This window comes from Mizuhopecten yessoensis, unplaced genomic scaffold (assembly GCF_002113885.1).
Source record: "Mizuhopecten yessoensis strain PY_sf001 unplaced genomic scaffold, ASM211388v2 scaffold6459, whole genome shotgun sequence".
Taxonomy (NCBI): domain Eukaryota; kingdom Metazoa; phylum Mollusca; class Bivalvia; order Pectinida; family Pectinidae; genus Mizuhopecten; species Mizuhopecten yessoensis.
The window spans coordinates 424,961-449,756 of NW_018406560.1; the positions used below are offsets into that span (position 1 = coordinate 424,961).

The 24,796-nt window shown below is 36.4% G+C and overlaps 1 protein-coding gene across 1 annotated transcript; it reads left to right on the forward strand.

Annotated features, from left to right (window-relative positions):
- The first annotated feature begins 15,719 nt into the window (after positions 1 to 15,719).
- LOC110452197 (regucalcin-like) lies at positions 15,720 to 21,419 on the forward strand. The gene is made up of 6 exons (XM_021500566.1): positions 15,720 to 15,789; positions 17,321 to 17,536; positions 18,797 to 18,979; positions 19,707 to 19,928; positions 20,204 to 20,356; positions 21,027 to 21,419. Exons 2-6 carry the CDS (start codon positions 17,380 to 17,382, stop codon positions 21,236 to 21,238), a joined length of 927 nt encoding a protein of 308 aa, XP_021356241.1. The 5' UTR covers positions 15,720 to 15,789; positions 17,321 to 17,379; the 3' UTR covers positions 21,239 to 21,419.
- The last annotated feature ends 3,377 nt before the right edge of the window (positions 21,420 to 24,796 follow it).

Consider the following 24,796-nt stretch of genomic DNA (forward strand, 5'->3'; position numbering starts at 1 on the left):
GAGAAATTAATGAACACTCAAAGAATATCAGCGACATGAATGGCGGTATCAAAAGTAAATAACAGTCTATCAATATGACATATATTGGTCTTGCTTTCCCGTTACAAATATCACCTACAGGTTTGTATTTGGAGACTAAAACCATACAGATGGTTCACACACTGCTTGTTCGGCATTAAAGCTCACATTTACGTTACCCAAGGTTGTTCGTGAGTGACACATTCAGAGTGTCGGCCAGCTGTCGAAGCACCAACAGTTTTTCCTAAACTATAAAAATGTCCAATTTGGAGAGCAATGCCTCAGTTTGGAAAGCCATTACTTCAAGTTAACGTTAGCTAAGGAACTTTCATGAACGCGTTGTCTGGGCTACATTACGTTAACCAAGGTTATATTGGAGTCGAGAGAGTTAAACGAAGGTCAAAGTACGAACTTTACTTGTTGCTCAGCCGCACCATACGACACGTTCAAATTTATTATCACTTCACAACCCTCTGTCATTATTGCCTTATTTAACGTAAACCCCTGATAGACGCAGTGAGTGTGTTTTAAAAGCATGATCTGTAAGACTCGAGTTATCTAATATAAGTTTTTCTTTCTTACGTAATTCGTATTATTACACTTGACATAACCGAACGCGTCCTAAATGTGTGTTCTGTCTGGCATTCTAGTCAGATCACCAGTGATAACAAAATAATTTTTTTACGTAAAAAAATCAACGTCGTCATTATCGTATTTATTTAAAAGAGGCCAAGAGGGCCTGTATCCCTCACCTTGATCTTTATGCCCAGCAATGATATATTGTATTGATGGCTATGTGTTTGGGGTATCAACCATTTCAAAGTAATGACCCAGTCATTGAGGCACTAGAAGTGGGGCCAGACCACAGGTTCAATTCTTTTATTATAATATTGACCGTCTATTTATGCCCAGCAATGGAATATATGGCAATGGGAATGGGGTGGTATTCTCAACTGTTTCAAAGTTATGGCTCAGGAATTAAGTCCCCATGGGTGGGGCCAGACCCCAAGGTCAATTCTTATAGCATGATTGCGTTTGTTTCCTGATGCTCAGCAATTGCTTACAAGGTTAAAGGGTGGGGATCTCCTAAGGATCAAAGTTGATAAAAAAAATGTTGGCCCCCGCCCTTCAAATCTGAGGGTCAGCTCTTAAACTGGTACAATTTTGAATCCTCATCGCCTGAGAATGCTTCCACTCACATATGGTTGATATCCATTACTTTGGCACTTAAAGCAATATGTCAAACCACCCACTTTTTGGCCCCCCCTCAGCCCATCCATTTGTACAATTTTGAATCCCCAACTCATTGGGATGCTTCCTACCAAAACAGGTTTATATCCTTCTATTAGTTTCTGAGAAGAAGACATTTAAAGCAATATGACAACACTATATCTCTTTTTGGCCACGCCCCTCAGTCCCCTGTGGGTCTGGCCTTTCTTTGTACAACTTTAAATCCCGAACACCTATAGACGCTTCTAACCAAATAATGTTGATATCATTCTCTTAGTCCCATAAAACCAATATGATCAATTTACCCCTTTTTGGCCCAACACCTCAGTCCGCTTGGGGCTAGGCCCTCCATTTGTACATTTTTGAAATCCCACCACCTTGTTGTTTAAAGTTAAATTAGGTTAAATTCCAAAGAACGGTTCATAAGAAGAAATCATTTGAAGAAACTTTTGACGGACGGACGGACGGACGGCGGACGCCCCGGTATGGCATAAACTCACCTTGGTCCTTTGGAACAGGTGAGCTTATTATGTGCAACATTTTATATCGAGATGAAATATATTGTATGCCCCCTATTACACACCATACAATGATCGAGGACGTGATTATATTCCAACAGTGTCAAACAGCTGAGCTGCCCTCAATGGAACCGGGGCTGACTGGGACCGTCGCTGACCAGGACCGTTGCATATTGTGGAGTTTTCATACACTTGTTTTAGCAAAAATCTGCAATTATTTGCATCAATATGTGACTAAAGTTTAGCATGGCAAAATATCAACATCAAATTATCAAGACAAAGGGATTATGACCATTGTTTTAATACAAAAAGTGTAGCAGAACTCATAATGCGGAGTTGGAATATAACAGTTACCTCCCTTTGATCATGTAACACAACGAAATACTAAAAATATACATCTAATAAAATACACGGTCCTGAGCCGGGACATCCTTATCAGGAAATCAAATGTCAAACATATCCGTTGTGAATCTTCTCATTATTAAAGGAAGAAGCAATGAATCGGTCAAGCGATGTGTCATTATGATTTTTAAATAAAAATAGGTAAAATGAACGAGGAAATACTATCTAAATACATCTTATAACATGCACGGTCCTGGGCGGGGACATCCTGGTCAGGTATCAAATGTTCAATATATCCTTTGTAATTCTTCACATTATTAAAGTCAGCAGCAATGAATTGGTCAAGCGATGTGACAATGACTTTTAAATGAAAATAGGAACGTGAACGACGAAATACTAAATATATACATCTTACAATAAACGCGGTCCTGGGCGGGGACATCCTGATGAAGAAATCAAATGTTAAATATATCCGGTCTTTTTCGTCATATAAGTTAAGTTAGTGATAAACACGGCTAAAAGATGTGTCATATTGATTTTCAAAAGAGAAAGAGGAAACTCGAACTACAAAACACTGAATGTATAAAATGTTAAATATATCCGTTGTAAGTCTTCACATTAGTAAAGATAGCAATGCATAGTCATAAAATATTTCAAATGCAAATATAGTTAGTGATGAACACGGTTAAAAGATGTGTCATAATGATTTTCAAAAGAAAAAGAGGAAACTCGAACTACAAAACACTGAATGTATACATCTTACAAGAAACACGGTCCTGAGCGGGGACATCCTGATCAGGAAATCAAATGTTAGATTTATCCGTTATTATTCTTTACATTAGTAAAGTTAGCAATGAAAACGGTCAAAACATGCGTAATAATGACTTTTAAATGGAAATATTTGAACATGAACAACGAAATACTTAATACATACATCTTATAACACACGGTCCTGAGCAGGGACATCCTGCTCACGAAATCAAATGTTAAATATATCTTAAATCGTAATAATTTTCAAATGAATATTCCATTAATTATTATTACAATGATGAACTACTTCATATAAACACCTTAAAACACACACGGTCGTGAGCGGGGACATCATGATTAGATGATCAAATTATGTAAGCAAATTTAGCAATGAATATGGTCAAACGATGCGTCATTATTATTTTGAAATTGATATATACATTACATCAATGATGGAATAAATTATTATTCCTCATAACTTTTACGGTCCTGAACGGGGACATCTTGATCAGAACCGTAAACTTTAAACAATTTTTGTCATTCAGCACATCAGCAAAGTTAACAAAGAACACGAAAGTAAGTAACATTAGCGATGAAATACTGTAACGTTTTATAATAATACCATTGCTGTCGCCAGTATAACGTTTTCTATTACTGTATTAACTCCTGCAGCTGCCATCCGTGTTACATTTCTAAATATCCCTACTACTGGACACAAGGTTTTAGTAATCCGAAATCAACTGATAATCATCAGTGTTACGTTCTCTTTTGTATTACAGAATGCTTTCTATTCTCAGTTTCCATTGACACCAGTTCAAATTAATTTCACAACAAATTAAGTACATTTATATTCACATTTTATTTACAATACAAGTATTTTAATCCATCACAAAATAAACAAGTCTTCACCATTGTGAACTCATTCTCTCCTCTCAAAACTTATCTCCAACTATGAACTGTAAAACTACAAAGATCTACAAAATACAGCCAAAACTACTATTCTTACTAACTTTCTGATTATCATTCTAACTGTAGCTTTCTAACTCTCCTCTATGTCTCTAGACCTATCAACTCTGTCTAGACTCCTTAGCTCAAGTCTCTACTCAGACTCTCCAGACGCAAAATCCTGCTACATTGATAAGGAAGGTAAATCGAGCTACATTTGACCCCTTTACGTCTAGGTGAAACTTGCCATAAGTCCTGCTAAATTTGACACCGCGGTCAAATCAGCTGGAGGCACAAACACTATGTCACAGACTAGAACTCCCTCCACCTAGAACGTCCACACTAATATACAGATATCTACGGCTACTTAGCTACTATCTTCAAATAAAACTCGGACACTGACCACGAGCCAAGGCTCATTTAATTTGAACACTTTAACGGCTAATAAATGCATAGTAATATTATAAATATGCATCTAAGAACATTATAATGTCCTTAGCGGGGATGTCCTGATCAGGAAATCAAATGTTAATTATATCTGTTGTTATTCATCACATCAGTAAAGTAAGCAATGAATACGTTCCAAAGATGTGTCATTTTGAAATATAAAACAGGTAACATGAACGACGAAATAATATATATATACATCTTATAACATACACGGACCTGAGCGGGGAAATCCTGATCAGGAAATAAAATGGAAATAATTCCGTTAGGTTATTTTTATCAAATACATACACTCGTCAATGTAAAAGATCAAGGGATGTGTCATAATAATTTCCAAATGGTAAATCCTCTCAACATTTAAATGACAATGAAGGAATACTTCCTAAAATAATTGTTTCTCGTTATATAAGTTGGCAATGAACACCGTCAAAAGATACGACATTGTCATTTTTAAATGGATATGTACATTACATCAATGATGGAATACATTAGTTTCCATCATACTACGATATGAGTCTTGAGCGGGAACACCCTGATCAGGAATTATAATAAAAAATATGTCCGTTCTCGTCATAACAATTTTTAATGGATATATGTATTACATCAATGACGAAATAAATGTACATTATAATGCATCTTATAACGTTTGCGGTCATGAGCAGGGACATTCTGATCAGGAAAATCAAATGTTAAATGTATCCGTTGTGATTCATCACATACGGAAAATTTGCAATGATTGCGGTCAAAAGATGTGTACTTATGATTTTAAAATTATAAATACATTACAACAGTGATGAAACACATGATATACACATCTGATAACGTAAACGGTTCTGATCGGGGACATTCTGATCCGGAAATCAATTGTTAAATCTATCCGGTGTTATTCATCCCATAAATAAAGTTAAAAATAAATACGGTCAAGAGGTTTGTACTTTCATCTCTTCTAGGAGATTCTTCAGACTCTCTGATCAGGAATTATAATAAAATGAGAATCTCTTAGAAGAGATGAAAGTACTAAAGACTCGTTGTTGAGAATTTTTCTTTTATATAATATATATTTTATATTTATTGTTTTTTTCCCGTAAATTTTGCTTTATCAAATACATGCAGTTATGGATGTGAACAATAAAGAACGTTGCCATAATGATTTTCAAATGGTTAATCTACTGAACATTATCTCAATGGTGAAATATTAAGAACGTACATTGTCCTGCGCGGGGACATCCTGATAAGGAAATCAAATGGAAATTATTTCCGTACTTATTCATCAACTACACAAAGGTAATAAGGCGAACGGTCAAGACAGGTGTCATGATATTTTACACATTGAATCAAAGGTAAAATACATTATTAATACATTTTATAACGTATACCCTCTCGAGCGTTGTGCTGAGATAAGAGATGGATTAATCTGATTTTGAAATAGAAAATAAACTATGCTATAATATAATACCATTTTAATGTCATATAATAGTGTATACGGTTCTAAGCAGGGACATACTGATCAGGAAATCAAATGCTCAATATATCTGTAGGCATTTATCACATCAAGAAAGGTAGTAATGAATAAGGCCAAGAGAGGTGTCATAATATGATCATGACCGAGGACATCCGATCAGAAAATGATATAAATACTGAATTGATAATAATGGGTCAAATGCATTCAGACAGCAATGTATAGTCAAGAGACAGGTAAATACGATTGAGAAGCAAATTGTCTTTCTTATAACTGCTTTTGATAGTGTATACGGTTCTGAGTGAGGACATCTTGATCAGGTTTTCGGAATATCGGCACATATTCTTTTCTTCCTTGTTGGAGTGACGGATTTTCATTTCGTGCCTAATTGAATCAAAAGGTCCTACTGACTTGAGAAAGAGAGGGTTGCTTTGAGAATGCCAGACGGAGGTCATTTATTGGCTCTTACCAGTTACCTCAGCGACTAATTTGATAGGGTTTTGGGTGTTTTCTTTGTTATGGTGACTGGAATTTAAACATTGACTGCGCATGTATACATGACTAGTATGCAATTCTACATTTGCATGTTATTTCGGAAAAAATCGACCTGAACGCGAAGGAGTTAAGGGGAAACTTTTCGCTTATTTACCATACATCACGTTTTCGATTCATCTTCATAGTGTTTTCGCTTCTTCGTCATCCAGCAATCCTATTTTCCCCTCCCACTTTCTCTTCATCACGATATAGAAACATTTCATGGTTTCCCATTGAATATCAAAAATATGTCACGAGTTTTGCGGAATAAGGATATTTTTCACGAGTGCAAAGTACGAGTGCAAATATCGATATATTCTGCCATGAGTGAAATATATATGGTATTCAACGAAAAACTAAAAAGTAATACGAAGCAAGTATTACTGCATCAAAAAGAAATAAGAGGCGTAAGATTTATGCAGTGAAGATATAAGGTTTTATGAAATTGATAATGATTAATATTTTACTGATGAGAATGTCATAAATTCAAATATCATATATTTCTCATATTTCACATAATATCGAATGAATCCTTATATGTTATTACTTTTATTATTATTAATGAAGCCGATTTAATAATATGTTTACTTGAATAGGTATTTAATGTGAATAGTGTTCAATTTCAGAGTTTCCCGTTGTCACGTAGTTCAGAGGTATAAAAATAACTGTTGGCTGTCTACTAGTTCACCAGTGCTGGCCGTATAAGTAATTGTCTTATGTCAGATAAGGCTTAGTATATGACCTGTCTTGGTCAGGGGATGCTGAACTGTAGTTCATGCCTATTAAAGGCCGAGATTCAGTGCAATTTGTGTATGTTGGTGTTATCTGGGACATTGACAGTATCAATTAATTTTGTTCCGGTAAGGCTACAGAGCCAGCTCCCTAAGGTCTAGTTTTGTCGGCAGCACACGAGTATACACTGAAGGTATTTTGACCACTCATGAATGGTGTGAGCCTATAACCCCTACTCTTGGTTGATATTGGTACAAGAAAATACATGAACAAATTGTTTCATTATGAAATAGTCATACATGTATTTTCTTGAGCATTAAATGGGATAAATGTATATAAAGACACATATAACAACATTATTGTATGAATAAAGACATATATAGAATTAATAGCGGTATACATTACAGAACCCCTTACATAATGTATTCCATAATTGACTTTCCATACATTATATATTGTATATCTATGTCTTTTTTAGAAAGTATGATTAAAAAGCATGCATACATATGTTTTCATGCAGCATGATATGAATATAATAATAGTCTTATTTTATTTCTATGCAATATTTATATTACACTTTTAGTGAAATAATATCTGGTATATATATCATTATTTTCTAATAGCATATATTATTGCTGTTGAGACAAAAACAAATCAATCCACTACTAGAAACAATGAATAATATATAAACTCCAAACTCGAAATACAAGTCACTGTTACATATATGTATCAAGTGAATCAACATCAAAGTCAAAGTTGAAATCACAAAAATTCATCCAACAGTGTTTCCGTATTTGAGATGTAGGATTATGATCCAATTTAAAAAAAGACAATTTGTACCCAAATCCTAATGGACAGCCATACATGGGACATAAGTGGGAATAACTGTGAATAGAATGGAGTTTATTGAATACTATTGTTTAAAAAAAAGGTTTACATCATTAAAACTAAAATTATAATTCTGAACGATAGTGTCTGTTAATTGTTTTTGTTTCCCACAGCTTGTAAATGTCAACACACACAGTCAATTCACAATTATCATGAGACATATCATGTTGCACATAACTGTACAGAGCAGGACCTTTTCTCACACAAACTGAGTTTGGCTGCTGACCTGTCACATAAATTTTGTGTAGAGATTAGGTAGCCAGTCTCAGACCAGGCCTTTCAGCTAGGCACACGTCTATGTTAACCCGTGAGGAAAAATTTAACATTTAACACAACTATTGGTCATTATTATTTGTATCCGAGAAACAACACATACAAATGCGTGCGTTATGCACATTATTGTCGGGCATAGTTAAATCTATAACCGTGTTTTTTTTAACGTTTGTTTTATTCAAGAGTTGTACTAGTTTTAATACAGACTTTTTACCAGTATTTTTTTAAAAGGAATTTCACAATAATTTTCTTGATAAATCATACTAAATTAAAGTCATACTCATCTTCAATATTGTGTCAACAATTACAAAAGAAACCCCTTATTTTCATATTTCCCTGTCTCAAACAAACATACGGTGTGCTGAAAATTATGTCAGTAGAACTAGATAAGTGTGATCATTTGGACGTATGTTTTTTCTTTAATTGGGTCCGGCGCTAAAATATTTATTTGGAAATTAGCTGCTCAGAATTCAGATCATTTTTATTTCCATTTTTAGAATATTGAAATAATCAGAAATTGCACAGTCTCTATTCACATATTTTCCCCTTATCTTTCATTATATAGTTGTTGTGGTGGGGTGGGGGGGAAGGTAGGGATGGGCTATTATTAGCTCCTTAATTTGTACATTTTGACTTCCCATCACTAGCACTCTTGGTGTTATTCCGGTTTCCAGAACTTGTTGACGGACTCGCGACGGACGCCACTGCCCTTTCCCCAAAACCTTCGATGAGGCAACCGGTTCACATCCGATGCATGCCAGCGATGAACCCAACAGTAAATACTGATCTTCATTGGCATACATAGAAATGATAATACAATAAGCATAAGAAACACCCCAACTGCTAAACATATGTAACACCTCCCGGCTTGCCAATAACCAACCAGTAAGCATGCAAGTTGCATTTAAACATTGCAATCAAAAAATGGTTGCGACGGTAATCAGAATACTCAAGCTCTTAACAATCATTTATTTGATAACAATCACCCCTTCAAGACGTATCTTAAACTACACAAACAACAGAGATAAATATTCAGGTACAATGTAATTTGATGTAATTGATTACATTCTGGGTTTTATAAAATATAAAATATTTAAATGGACGTCGTACATGCATTATCGATCGCTTCAATGACAGATTATCAAACCATTTATACGACCAGTCTACAACAGGAGATGAGATGAAATTATGAATACATAATACAATTACAATACTTCATTTGTACAACATACATGTGTATGTCTATATTTCGTGTTATATATACCAAATGCATACGTTTGTTTATACATTTGCAATCATTAAAACAATCATTGTATATTTTAACAATATCATACACAAACAACAGAGTTGTTTCCGTTTTTGTTTTTTTGTTTGGTAAAACACCAAAAACGTAGTTGACATGTCGGCAATACAAAAACAAATATATATTTTCAAGCATTATACACATTTCTTTGTCTTTACACGTTAGCTGTCGTATCTGACTATACAATATGTTCAAAATCCTCGGAAGTTCTAAATCACGGTTACGTCTAGCCTAACGAAACCTGAAATTCAACAGGGATATGGTCGCGAGACCATTTAAGTAATCTTTAATGAAGAGTGAAGACACGGCAAAGAATTTATGAAAAAGGCAAACGCTGATATTCATAATCATGTACATGTGCACGGTGATATAAGATTAAGAGTTTCGTGCAGCATTTTTTTCACGATAAGGTATGAATGATAAAAGTCCTGAGTTCAGCATACTTCGGACGGGACGCATTAAATAAATAATTCGTAAGAATACAATGATACAGATGCTTGAGGAGCATATCGTCCTACCTGATTCTCAACCCAAAAGAGAAAAATAATAAATTGCAAAACAACTTGATGATTTACATTCTGTACATTATGTTGATAAAGAAACAAAGCAATGTAGGTGTGTTACAATACCGATATAGTTCTGGTACTCAAAACTCCAACACTTTTATCTGTTGCCGGTTAATTCACGACAACTGGTGCACCTTGTCCACCCATAATGTAATGCATTTAAAGTAGAAGAAGTCGACAGTATTTCACGCTTCTTGTATGCATAGCTGACCCCAGTAAAATGGCCAACTAAACAGCTATGGTTTGTTACTAAGACAAACAGAAACTTACTGTCTAACTTTCCTACTCGTAGCAATATAAGTCGATATATTATCAACATTATAAACACATCGGAGCGAGAATCAGTGTTTGGGATTGACATTAATGAAAGTTATGGAAGGTGTCGAAAAGGGACCTTCTATGAAGTATGGACATTAATCAAAAACACATTGTTGGTATATTTAAAGTTCCATGAAGTTGGTTAGCCAGTTTTATTAGCTTATCTGGTCCGAAGGACCAAGGTGAGCTTATGCCATACCGTGGCGTCCGCCATCCGTCCGTCCTTCGTCCGTACGTAAACAATTTCTTTGAACGACTTCTTCTTAACCACTGATTGGAATATAACTAAATTTGACTGGAAGCATCCCTAGTTGTTGGGGATTCATAATTGTACAAATGGTGGGGCTGACCCCCAGGGGGCTGAGGGCGGGGCCAAAAGGGGGCAATTTGGCAATATTGTTTTAAGCGACTTCTTCTGTAGAACTAAGAGATGGATATCAACCATATTTGACTGGAAGCATCCCTAGGTGGTGGGGATTCAAAATTGTACAAATGGTGGAGTTGACCCCCCGGGCTAAGGGATGGGGCCAAAACAAGTTTATTACTTGGAAATGGTCGAGATCCCCACCATAAAACCATATATACAATTGCTGAGTATAAAGAGAAGTTAGCACATTTGCTTCCAGGATGGCCCCAAGGTCTGTCCCCACCCTTGGAGACATAGTCCTTGGGTCATAACTTTGAAACGGTTGAGATCCCCATCCCAAAACTATAAATACAAATCCTGGGCAAAAAGAGACGAATGCAGTCATGATATTAGAATTGATCCTGGGGTCTGGCACACCTTTGCAGACTTAACCCATGGGTCATAACTTTGAAACGGTTGAGATCCCCAACCCAAAACTATAAATACAAATCCTGGGCAAAAAAAACCCGAATGCAGTCATGATATTAGAATTGATCATGGGGTCTGGCCACAACCCTGTGGACCTAGTTTCTGAGTCACAGCTTGGAAACAGTTGAGATCCCCATCCCATAACCATATATAAAATTGCTGGGCATGAAAAATCTAATACATATATTTACATGGATTTGCCTTGTGGTCTGGCATATTCCCTTGGATCTCATTAGGAGAATAGTTTGACATGGTTGCTTAGATATCTCAAGGTGAGCGATACAGGCCCTCTGCGCCTCTTGTTATCAGATCAATCAATGTGACTCGGTTCGTTAGCAAAGTTGTAATGGGGATCAGTGCTTGGTGGTCTAGCGTGATGTGTATGTCACAAACGTCTTCTGGAGATGAAGGGAACCGCTAAAATTTAAACAACATTAAAAACAGAAATAAAACCTTGCTATGCTAAGATTAACAATTCATTAATAAACACAGACATTTGGATTTGACTTTCTATCATTAAAACGACAGAATGTATGTATTAATAAAAAAGTATTCAACAACTTGATCAAATAGAATAACAATCATTTTCACTTACGTTGAGGCTAATAGAGTTGCAATTACTTTAGTTTGTGGACATTTCATTTAGGTGTTCTCTGTATTTATCATGTGACCGTATAATTATGAGCAACACCTTAGACTCACTCAAGTCTGCAAACAAGTATTGTATTCGATAGAGTGAAATTCAATATGACCTTCCGAAAATGTACAGCCCCAACCCCCACCCAAACGCACCAATTTTCATAACTGGCCTAATTATAAGTAGTAGGGTTCACAACAGCTATGATTCGGCGTTCAGATGTGTCTATAATTTCCCTTGCAATTTTGTTAAATTTTTCTAACCATAACAGCTAAAAGGAGTTAAAAAATGCGCTAACACCAAATCGGAATGAAGTAGTGATATTGCGGTTCCTATCACAGCTGTCCGTAGTAATAAGTGGCAATCCAAGCACAGTATTGCGATTCGGCTCGTTATCAAATTTGTAAAAGGAAATCAGTGCACGAAGCCTTGTACTTTTTAAGTCTTCAGTTTGAGGTCATTGGCCAAAACTTCAATTAATGCAAAAACAACAAAATGCGGTTTTCACTTCTACTTTATATCAAAAAAACCCATTAACAACAACAAAATCGAATTAGGATAACAATATGGTCTTAATTGGATGCTCACATATAGTATGGTAAGTTAACTCAACATCAATTTTAGGAGCAATATCAATCATGTATTTAATAGTATTTTGTATCGTATATATAGATATCTCCCATAAAGTTTGAAATATTTGTTATTATGATATTATATCACTTATAATATACATAATTTAAGATATATCAAATATATTGATCGTGTGAGCCCCGGGTGCTAATTTTGTTTTGTAAGAACACCCATCGATAAAATGTTAACCAAATAGAGGTTATACAATATATATATCATATTTTTGAAAAAGTACAAATCAACGACATATGCTTGCATTTAGAATAAAGAGCAAAAATGATTCAGATAATTGCTTTTGTAGCACATTGTATCAAAACCTAAAATAGCAACTCTTGAATATGTAAATAGATCTTAAATACACTTTATGACCACTATATAACCATAATCCTATTCATTTATTATTTAAATCTTTCTGCAAACAGTTATTTTCGTTAGTTTTTCATATTTACAGTTAGGCTTCAGGATTATGCGGGATTATATAAATTATTCAACACATTTTGTATCTTTAGCAGAACCCATCAATACGAGCAAGTCATCTGCGTGCATCATTGGGAACAAACTGCATTCTCAAATTTAAATTTAAACTTTTGTTTCAGCGAAAAAACACCTATGAGTGTTCCATTGCACAGAAAACATGATTTTACTTGTTTTTGTTCTCTTTTGTGTACTTTTGAAACTGAAGAAATCATGTATTGCTTTACTCATTTATAAATATATATTATAATCATGGAAACACCTTCAATTTGTTGATCAAGATGTTCCTCCTCAGGGCAATGTCCATATGTTTGGTATATTATTATTGATTTTCTTTTTACTTCAGTTGTGATTATGTCCACTGTCAAGACTGTTGATCTATATATATAAATATTTAAAGAATGAATAAGCATGGGAAAAGCTTTCACCGTATTGCTTGATCAAACTATCTTTGCTCGGGAACGCTTTTACATGAAATTATATGTAGAATGGCCGCCGTCCCTAGAATATTAAACTCTTCAGGAATTAGACTCCAACAATTTTGATCATTTTGATGCCTGATTTGTAGACTAGTTCCGAAGTATTTAATCATTAAGAAAATAGACTTAAAACAATTTAATCACTTGAATGTCTGATTCTGAAGACTGGTCAAATTCAGATAAAGTTTGTAATTTTACCCAAGATGTTGGCTATTTGTAAGCCTCACCACATCCTTTCTGATGACTTGATATTGGTCCACCTCTTTTTATTGACTACACACAGGTATACTGCATCATTGGCCTATCCTAAATTAAATAAACATGACATAACTGAACTTAGGAGTATAAGTAAGTTCTCTGTTGTGCTTTGGAGTTAACTGTAGGCGTTATCAAAATAAGGTTTTTTATTGTGAAATGCAATTACAAAACCATTCTGAGTTCAATTCTTATATAGGACATATCATTCTTATAAATACTGATATGATTTTATTCAAATAGATAAGACTCCAAGGCACACATTTCTAGTAAAGATGTATTTTGAAGCATGGACAGGCATTATGTAAAATATAATACGGGTTGTTTATCTTTCAATAAAGCTGAAAGTAGCTGATGATTAGCTGTATTTGCTTTACAGTAATTTTAAAAAGTCGTAAAAAAACGACTATATTAATATCAGAAAGTATATACATGAGAAAAACAGGTATGTTTTTTTCCTGATCAGGATGTCCCCCGCTCAGGACCGTAGACTCTAGATCTACTAGCTATAGTAATAGATTATACTGCTTATAAATAACCATTCTTGTAAGTCGGGGTTCTATTTTTAAATTAAAACGACTCCTCTAATGACAATATTCACTGCGATCTGAATTTTGTTTATAAATGTATATATGTATGCAAACAAATATGATTTTATTTCCTGATCATGATGGCCCCCGCCCAGGACTGTGTACGTTTTAAGATGTAGATATAGAGTATTCCATCAATGATGTAATGTAATTTTCATTTAAAAATCATTAGGATGCTTCTCTTGACCGTTCGCATTGCTAGCTTTTTGTACTTGATCAAAACCTATGTAAATAATTTCCATTTTAGTTCCTGATCAGGACCGTAGACGTTCTAATATCTATATATGGAAGATAAAATACTTTAGACATAGTTTAATTATTGTTTCTAAATCACATTCAGCCATCTCTTACCTATGCGCATTGCCAACTGTTGTAATTGATGAATTAATTCGAATATAATGAGCACGTGGTTTCCTGATCAGGATGGCCCCGGTCAGGACCGTATACGCTACTAGCTATATAGTTATAGACTATACGGCTTATAACAATTCTTGTAAGTCGGGGTTCTATTTCTTAATTAAAACGACTCATCAAAAAAAAAAAATCATTATGATGCTTCTCTTGACCGTTTGCATTGCTAGCTTTTTTATTTCCATTTAAATTCCTGCTTAGGATCTTATACTAGCATGCAACTCGAAGATAAAATATTATAGACATAGTTCAATATCTATTTCTCAATCATATTTACTCATCTCTTGACTCTAATAACTGTCACCTTTATGAATTTGATCCATTAATACGGATATAATGAGTACTTGATATACTAATATGGGTGTCCCTGTTACCTGTTACCGGCTACGTTCCAATATCAACATATAATTAAAGAGATTGACGATTGATTTGATGTTTTGTTTCTATTTCAATATCACCTCTCTTGACTGCAAACTTTGCTGCCTTTATATGTTTTATAAATAACTACGGATATATTCACTATAACATATCCTGTCTGATCATGATGTCCGTGCACAGGACGTATACACTACATCGTGGAATACAAAGATAAAATACTATAATATAGTTTACTTTGTATTTCTAAACCATCTTTATTCCTCTCTTTGACTGTAAACACTGCCACCTTCATGTATTTGATCCATCAATACGGATATAATTAGTACTCGATTTCCTGATCAGGATGTCCCTGCTCAGGACGTTAACGCTCACAGCTTAAGTTATAAACTATACGGCATATAACCATTCTTATAAGTCGTGGTTCTATTTCCTCAATTAATACAGCCATTTAAATGACCATATACACTGAACATTATCTTCCTTTAGTTTATAAATGAAAAATATCTACGCTATTTCCTGATAAGAATGTCTCAGATGAGGACCCTATACACTATAAAATGTAGTTATAAGATATCCAACTGTTATATCATGCTCCAAGTCCGGACGAGTTATCCTATCTTGACGGTCCTCACCAGCCCCAGTCCTGCTCAGCCCCGGTCCCAGTGAGAGACAGCGCAGCTGTCTGATGCCACTCTTATATTCCGACTCCGCCCCCTTTATGATATCTACCGCAAGTACCGAACGACCGAGTTCCGTTGTTATCTGTCGGAGAGTCTGGTAAGTCCGTTTTGTCACATAACATAGACAATGCTTTCTATAATATTAACTGGCTTTTATTTAAAAAACTAAAGAGATGTGTTATAAACTAATACTCATACACTGCAAAATCAACAGAGTATTAAATAAGATTGTTTAACGTCACATTGTGTCTGACTATGCTAGAGGACTATCAGTCCCCGAGGTTGGCTGTAACCTTGTATGTACTGGTGGACTATCAGTCCCCGAGGTTGGCTGTAACCTTGTATCTACTGGTGGACTATCAGTCCCCGAGGTTGGCTGTAACCTTGTATCTACTGGTGGACTATCAGTCCCCGAGGTTGGCTGTAACCTTGTATCTACTGGTGGACTATCAGTCCCCGAGGTTGGCTGTAACCTTGTATCTACTGGTGGACTATCAGTCCCCGAGGTTGGCTGTAACCTTGTATCTACTGGTGGACTATCAGTCCCCGAGGTTGGCTGTAACCTTGTATCTACTGGTGGACTATCAGTCCCCGAGGTTGGCTGTAACCTTGTATCTACTGGTGGACTATCAGTCCCCGAGGTTGGCTGTAACCTTGTATCTACTGGTGGACTATCAGTCCCCGAGGTTGGCTGTAACCTTGTATCTACTGGTGGACTATCAGTCCCCGAGGTTGGCTGTAACCTTGTATCTACTGGTGGACTATCAGTCCCCGAGGTTGGCTGTAACCTTGTATCTACTGGTGGACTATCAGTCCCCGAGGTTGGCTGTAACCTTGTATCTACTGGTGGACTATCAGTCCCCGAGGTTGGCTGTAACCTTGTATCTACTGGTGGACTATCAGTCCCCGAGGTTGGCTGTAACCTTGTATCTACTGGTGGACTATCAGTCCCCGAGGTTGGCTGTAACCTTGTATCTACTGGTGGACTATCAGTCCCCGAGGTTGGCTGTAACCTTGTATCTACTGGTGGACTATCAGTCCCCGAGGTTGGCTGTAACCTTGTATCTACTGGTGGACTATCAGTACCCGAGGTTGGCTGTAACCTTGTATCTACTGGTGGACTATCAGTCCCCGAGGTTGGCTGTAACCTTGTATGTACTGGTGGACTATCAGTACCCGAGGTTGGCTGTAACCTTGTATCTACTGGTGGACTATCAGTACCCGAGGTTGACCGTAACCTTGTATGTACTGGTGGACTATCAGTCCCCGAGGTTGACCGTAACCTTGTATCTACTGGTGGACTATCAGTCCCCGAGGTTGGCTGTAACCTTGTATCTAATGGTGGACTATCAGCCCCCGAGGTTGACTGTAACCTTGTATCTGATGGTGGACTATCAGTACCCGAGGTTGGCTGTAGCCTTGTACCTAATGGTGGACTATCAGTCCCCGAGGTTGGCTGTAGCCTTGTATCTACGCTAAATTTGAGAAGGATGGACCCACCTTAAATATTTCGTATGATCATAATGTTGGTCGTACCCGTTTAGATGTAACATTGTCATTTGGATTTGATATCTTGTTACACATAATTCAGTGTGTCCGCAATTAAAATATGTGCTGAACAATTGCAGTTACAGGTACAAAGTAGAGAATTACACCTTTGTAGTTATAAACACAAGTCCTACCTACAATGTCGGTAGAGGTAGCTATTCCTGATGTCACCCCGGGGACTGGGGAGTGTCCACACTGGGAAGACAACACCCAACGCCTCGTCTTCGTTGATATCACCGAGAACAGCGTGTGCCGGTGGGACTCCGTCACCGGAACCATTGACAAGGTACAATTAGGTAGGTACCGATCTCAAAGACTGACCAGTGTCAACGAAACTGCATATTAACGGTAAGATGAACATATATGTGTGGTATGGTCTACTTCTGTGTCGGTGTATTCCGTCTTTGCGTATTTCAGAGTTATCTTCTCTTGGGAGCAGGTATTGATTGTTACGTCACTTGTTTGTGAGAGTAACGTCATCAATTTTTGAAAAAACGACGTAATTTTCTCGCACAAACCAATGACGTAACAATCAATACCTGTCCCCAAGAGAAGTTAACTCTGCAATACGCAAAGACGGAATAACACTGAGGCTGGTTATATGAGAATAGAATGTCATAAGTTGACTATAAATATACCAGAAAAATAAAACATCTTTTGTGTTTGAACCAACCAGAGAAATAACAATATATTATTACTTATTTTGTGGTCTTCAGAACAACAATGTGCTTTTGCACTTTCGCTCACTGGAGTTATATATAAATGTATCATTATGACTTGAACTGTATTTTTTTTCACATCTTAGACACGTGCACGTGTACCGGATTTTACAAGGTCGAGTTTCTTAGGCAACGTAGATGTAAACAAGCTACATCCGCGGAGCTGGATTTGACATTTTACATTAGACGTGTAATAATTCCACTTGACTCACATTTGTATTTGTCCAAATTTTCTCGCAGCGACGTCGTGTTGTGCGTCTCAGTTACAAATATTCATACGATACTGACAACTTCTGTTTAGTCCAAAATTTTGTTATTTGGTAATAGATGACAGTGTGAATATACTCAAAACGAGTGTCAAACACTTAACACGAAGAAGAAAAATGCACTGACAGAAGGTTGGAGAATTACTGCTAATCCCTGGATTGGGAGTTAGACAGAGTCGCTCAAACCTCGGGAAAGTATTCTTCCAATCTTATTTCGTGTGAACTGCTTTCGATTCTATCGTTTTGGCTTGTGATACAGGTCGACTCATTACCTGATATCCTGTTAATCGTAAGCTGTAAATCATTACAACTAATATGTTGTGTCATTAACCATGCTTCACCAGGTTTTGGAATCGACTGGCGTCTCACAACCTAAAAGTATTAACAGAATGATAACTCGGACTTGGATAGTCTCGTTCAACCAGACGCTTAATCACTTGTAATTTTTACGTAGCTTGTGCAGACAACAAGAGTCTGGTTGAACGAGACTAGGACTTGGACTGCAGGAACGCTACTACTAGTAATACATTATACCAATGTTAATGTCTATAACACAGGATAACTGTTTCAGAGGACGCGGTTGGATGTATTGTGCCATGTAAGAAGGGAGGGTACCTAGTAGGAGTTGGCCGGAATGTTGCACATCTCGACTGGTCATCTCAAAAACTGACCAAGCTGCACGAGATACCTCTAAATGGCGTTCAGAACCGACTTAATGATGGAAAATGTGACCCGGCCGGTCGATTTTGGTTAGGTACGAACCAGCATTAGCTCCGTGTTACGTAAAAGAAAACGGAAACTATCAAAGACAAGCTTAGGCTGAATACTGGTATAACCTATATATTGTCTTGTAAAACACTAACAAGATAGTTTTTGTCTTGAAGTGTTATGATTTTTGTTTAAAAATACGTATTCGAGTATCTGTCAAGCAGAGTGCTTCAATGGAGTATAACTGCCTCTGTAGGAACGTTTTAATCAGATCGAGCAAGGCTCTTTCCAGTGTTGTGAATGCTTTAACAACAAAACATTTCGTTATTTCTAATTTTCTATTTAGCAGGGGCAATGGGTAAAGTATTGACCTTTAAACACCTGGCGATCAATATGACCTTTAACCTTATAACTTTTAGTAATCTATTTTGTAGGGAGTATGGGTAAAGTATTGACCTTTAAACTTCTGGCGATCGATTTGACCTTTAAACTTATAACCTTTAGTATTCTATTGTTAGGGAGTATGGGTAAGGTATTGACCTTTAAACCTCTGGCGATCGATATGACCTTTAAACTTATTACCTTTAGTAATCTATTTTGTAGGAAGTATGGGTAAAGTATTGACCTTTAGACTTCTGGTGATAGATTTGACCTTTAACCGTATAACCTTTATTAATCTATTGTGTTGGGAGTATGGGTAAGGTATTGACCTTTAAGTCCCTGGCTTTCAATATGACCTTGAACCTTATAACGTATAGTAATCTATTTTGTAGGGAGTATGGGTAAGGTATTGACCTTTGAACCCCTGGCGTTCGACATGAATAAGGCGGAGCTGTACTGTCTGGATACTGACGGATCCTTTCACAAACGAATGGACAAATTAACCGTCTCCAATGGTATGGCCTGGACAGCTGACCACAGGACTATGTACTTCATCGAAAGTATTCCCGGCCAGATTATGGCCTTCGACTATGACGTCAGTTCCGGTAATATAAGTACGTTATTCTCTGACTGTACATATTTTGTACTCACATTCAGAATTTCATCCCCTTCAAATCTTCAAATTCGTTATGTCTGCTTAACTCGGAGGTTTGTATTTCACTTGCTATGCACAAATGTATCCAATATATATACATATGATTCAAAGAGACCTAAAATATGTTCATTGGGAGAGTTCCGTTTTTGTTTTTACATTGGACTGGATATGCCACTTTTTGTTTTGTTCAAATGCATCCAATATTATATACTGCCTTTGTTCCCTACCTTTTAGGTAACAACAGGACAGTGGTGGACTTGGGGAACCTTGACCCCTCTGATCCTGACAACCTGGGTATACCAGACGGTATGACGATTGACACTGACGGCAATCTTTGGGTCGCTTTCTACGGCACTGGATTGGTCGTCTGCTTCAACCCACAAACAGGTGATCTTTTCTCATGATCTCTCCCCAGTGTAGATATCTGTTAAATAACTTACTATTTGTCTGATGATAAACGTTGACGATTGGGTAAGACTTATTGGCGAATTATTTGTCTACTAATGTACGTTTAAAAAACGGTTAAACACTAACGCAGTTTTTGTTTGCTAGAACTCTTTTACTTTTTGCTTAGAAACTGTAACGAATTGTTTGTTTGCTAGTTCACTTTTATATTTGGGTTAGAAACTGTAACGAATTATTTGTTTGCTATTTCACTTTTACGTTTGGGCGAGAAAATGCAACGAATTTTAGCAAATGTTTGTTTGCTAGTTCACGTAGACGTTTGGTTTAGACTAGAGGTATGGATATATCCCAAGATTTTAACCTCTTTATTGTCAGCAGCAAAATATTGATTTATAGTTTACAACCTTCTGGTGAACAGGTCAGCCTATGTAATATATGTATAGCTAATAAATGTTTGATATATAATCCGAAGTATCTGTAATTGATTTGAAATAAGTATGAGTTCTAGACTGTTTAATATTTTAACCAACAAAGTAGAAATATAGAAATCATGAAATTGATTAGTTTTGATTAAATAATCAATATAGTTTTATGTTATTAATATGAGCGTTTTGAATTATTATATGTATTAATGTTCACTTATGTTTTGTAGGTAAAATTCTCAGAAAAATTGAATTTCCTTGTAAAAGGACGACATCGTGCTGTTTCGGTGGGAAAAACCTTGACGAACTCTATGTAACAAGCGCAAGGGAAGGTTCCACGGACGAGGAGCGCCAATCTTTTCCTGCCACTGGCTCGGTGTTTCGAGTCACAGGACTGGGAGTAAAAGGTTTTCCCGCCAATGTGTATCAAGGAAACTGCTGATAATAGCCAACTGTTTTAGGGTTGTCGCTTTGTCCTATTGCCTATTCAAACAAGCTACTTGAACAGATATTTATGTTTCTAGTCTAACCTTAACAGGAAGACAGTATTTATAAAATAAAAAATGAAAAAACAGAACTGAAACGAGTCAGATTTGACCATAACGCAATAATGTCCCTGTGACGTATTACGGGTAGACAATTTGAACAGCGACATGCGAAACAGCTATTGCAAATACTTGATGGAAAGGAATTTGTTTGGTGTTGGGGTCGGGATATAATGCCATTTATTGCAATATGGGATAAACAAAGAGAGATATTCCACACATCTATTTGGATATAAAACATAATTTCCGAAGTACGAAGAGGGGATCCATTAGGTCATCTACCCCCCCCCCCCCAAAAAAAGAAAACAAAATAAATTCTACCATCTCAAATAAGAAGAGAGAAGAAGCCTTGCACAAATTGATTCACGTCGTTCATTGACCGTGTCTAGACGTTTTGCATGAAAGAAAACAAATGGTGTGACAGAACAAATGTTCAGAGAATTACAATCTCAATAAAAGTTTTTTCTTGTCAATTACCAAAAGTTGAGGAAACAAAAGAAACCCTTCTTTCTGGACCCCTTGTGTGTCTGCAGGGAGCTCATTTTAGTCTTTAGAGAATCAATATTTTGCAACTCTAACGAGGCTGTTGTGGGATAAAGCAGCTTATTTCTGCCTCCCTTACGTGCATTGGGGGCAACGTGATAATACGTATCAGATATGGTGAATGTTTACTTAGTAATGAATGTGTGAGAGATATGTGTTGTAATGGAACAATGACAGGTGGTAATGTTATCGATTCTTTTCTTTAATCTAAATCCTGATCCAATACAAGCCTGTCGCCCTCATATATATACACCAGAACGACGTACCTATGTTTATTAAAGAAGAAAATATCATCTATATACATAAGATATTGACACATAGATAACGCATACGTATCAGATAGATCTGTAACTATACGGTTAACGATTCGTTTCACCACTTTAGTGTAAACATTAAAAGTGACGTTATCTGTCAATAAATAGGAAAAGTGCGTTTGAAGGCTTAAAGGTTTACACGCTATTAAAACTGAATTGAATAATAAAGGTTTCTTCGGATTTGAAGAGGTTGGAGGGCTACATGAATTTAAATATGTAGACAGGCTGAATTCAATCACGGTCTGCTGCACGCTTTGAATATTCGATGGATAACATGCAATGTGCCTAATCAGGGACAATTAGGTGATGTTGGAAAGCGGTATTAGAGGCTAGCTGGTATAATCGCGTCTGTCACCTCCATTTACGAAGTGCACTGTTGTAAATCAGATCATTATGCAACTCCATAAGCTTCTTAAGTATTTATGCCCTTTTTAAAAACTTAACATACAATTTATCTTTTGAATACTGAGATGTTAAAAACTGTTGGTGTCAAGCGACCCGAGCTGTTTGTCATGTTAAGACAACCACTGAAGAGTGTAAAGACGATCTCACACGACTCGGCTACATCGTACAGTAGTTAGTAGTTTTAAGACAGACATATAACTGTCAGTGGTTCGGCTTAAAGAACAAAGAATCCTAGAGCTGTAAACAACATAAAACTACAAGGTACGATGAAGCAAATACTGGGATTCCCGCAGATTGATACAATGTATAAGACCGACAATAAATGTCCCTCTGCAGAAGCTGTAACGTAAGGTAGGTCCTCCCTCAATGATTTATCGGTGAAACATCTTTGTTTTTTTCTTTCAATACCTCATGTACTGTCTATGGAGCATGAACCAAAATAGACGATAGCTTTCCTGATGCACAATTTGGCGTAAATAACTACCACCTGTGGAGAGCCGATAGAAATTCTCATGGCGGCGGAATTGCAGCATATCTACGTTCGGACTTACCAGGACACCGGGTAAAATACATAGATTTTCAGGACATAGAATCAATTTCAGTTGAACTATCATTAAATAATTTGAAATGGTTAATTCAAGGAGTATATAGACCTCCTAGCATGAAAGAAAACACATTCACAGAAGACTTTTGTAAGACTTTTGACCGCTGTACCACGAAATATGACAACCTGATGGTTAAAGGTGACATCAACTATGATTTGTTATCTGATAAAGGAAACCCATTACCAAATTTGATGAATTTTTTTTTGACTTATCAAATCTTGTGAAAGCCCCAACCTGTCATCCTAAAAACACAGAACCTAGCCTTATCGATGTAATTTTGACAAACAAACCAAATATAACAGGTAAAATTTGTAACTTTGATACAGGAGTCAGCGATGTACATACTATTATTGCAGTTCAACTACGGAGTAAGATCACTGTGAGAAAACAGGAATGGATGTCGTACAGAAGTTTTAAACATTTTAATATCGAAAATGTTCATAACGACCTATATAATGCAAAACTTGACGACATAGCCAAACACGAAAACAATAACACGGCTTACAACCAATTCAGCAACACACTAACACGCATAATAGACAAGCACGCACCAATGAAAAAGAGAAAACCACGAATAAATCAAGCACCCTTCATGAACAAGAAACTACGACAGGAAATATATCGCAAGAAAATGCTCCACAACAAATGCACATCAAACCCACAACTTGGAAAATTATAGAAAACAGAGAAATAAGGTCACTAAATTAAGAAAACAATCAATAAGACACTATTTCATAGACAAATGTACAGGGGGGCAAAACACGCAAAACTTTTGGGACACAATTAAACCTTTTATAACCAACAAAGGAAATCAAAAACAAATTGACATCGTCCTAGATGAAGAGAAAATAGTTAATGAGCAAACAGAAGTAGCAGAAATTTTTAACAACTTTTTTGTTAACGTAGCAAAAGAAATAGGAAAAAACAGCATCGACATAAACAATACCCACCCTAGTTTACAAAAAAATCACAGAAAACCAGAAACACAACATTAAAATGAGTCAATTCAAATTTAAACCAGTAGACGAACAATTCATACATAAACAATTTAACAAAATAAACCCTAAGAAAGCAACGGGCTACGATAACATATCGCCTAAATTATTACGTTTAGCACAACTCGCCATCACTAAACCAGTCACTACACTTGTCAATACCGCCCTATCCACTTCCACCTTTCCAGACAACCTAAAATCAGCACAGGTCAGACCAATACACAAGAAAAACAGTACACTTGACAAAGGCAACTACAGACCCGTCAGCATTCTCCCGGCACTTTCCAAGATTTTTGAGAGATCCATATATTCACAACTCAGTGACGTCTTTGATGACGTTTTTCACTCTTATCTCTCTGCATTTAGAGCAGGATATGGGTGTCAAACGGCATTACTGAGAGTCATCGAGGACTGGAAGATGGCACTAGACCAAAATCAGTATGTAGCCTGCATACTGATGGATCTCTCAAAGGCCTTTGACTGTTTGCCCCACAACCTTCTTCTTCTCAAACTCCAAAATTATGGTTTAGATCAGTCGGCAACAAATTTACTTTCGGACTATTTAAGTAATAGAAAACAATGCGTCAAACTTG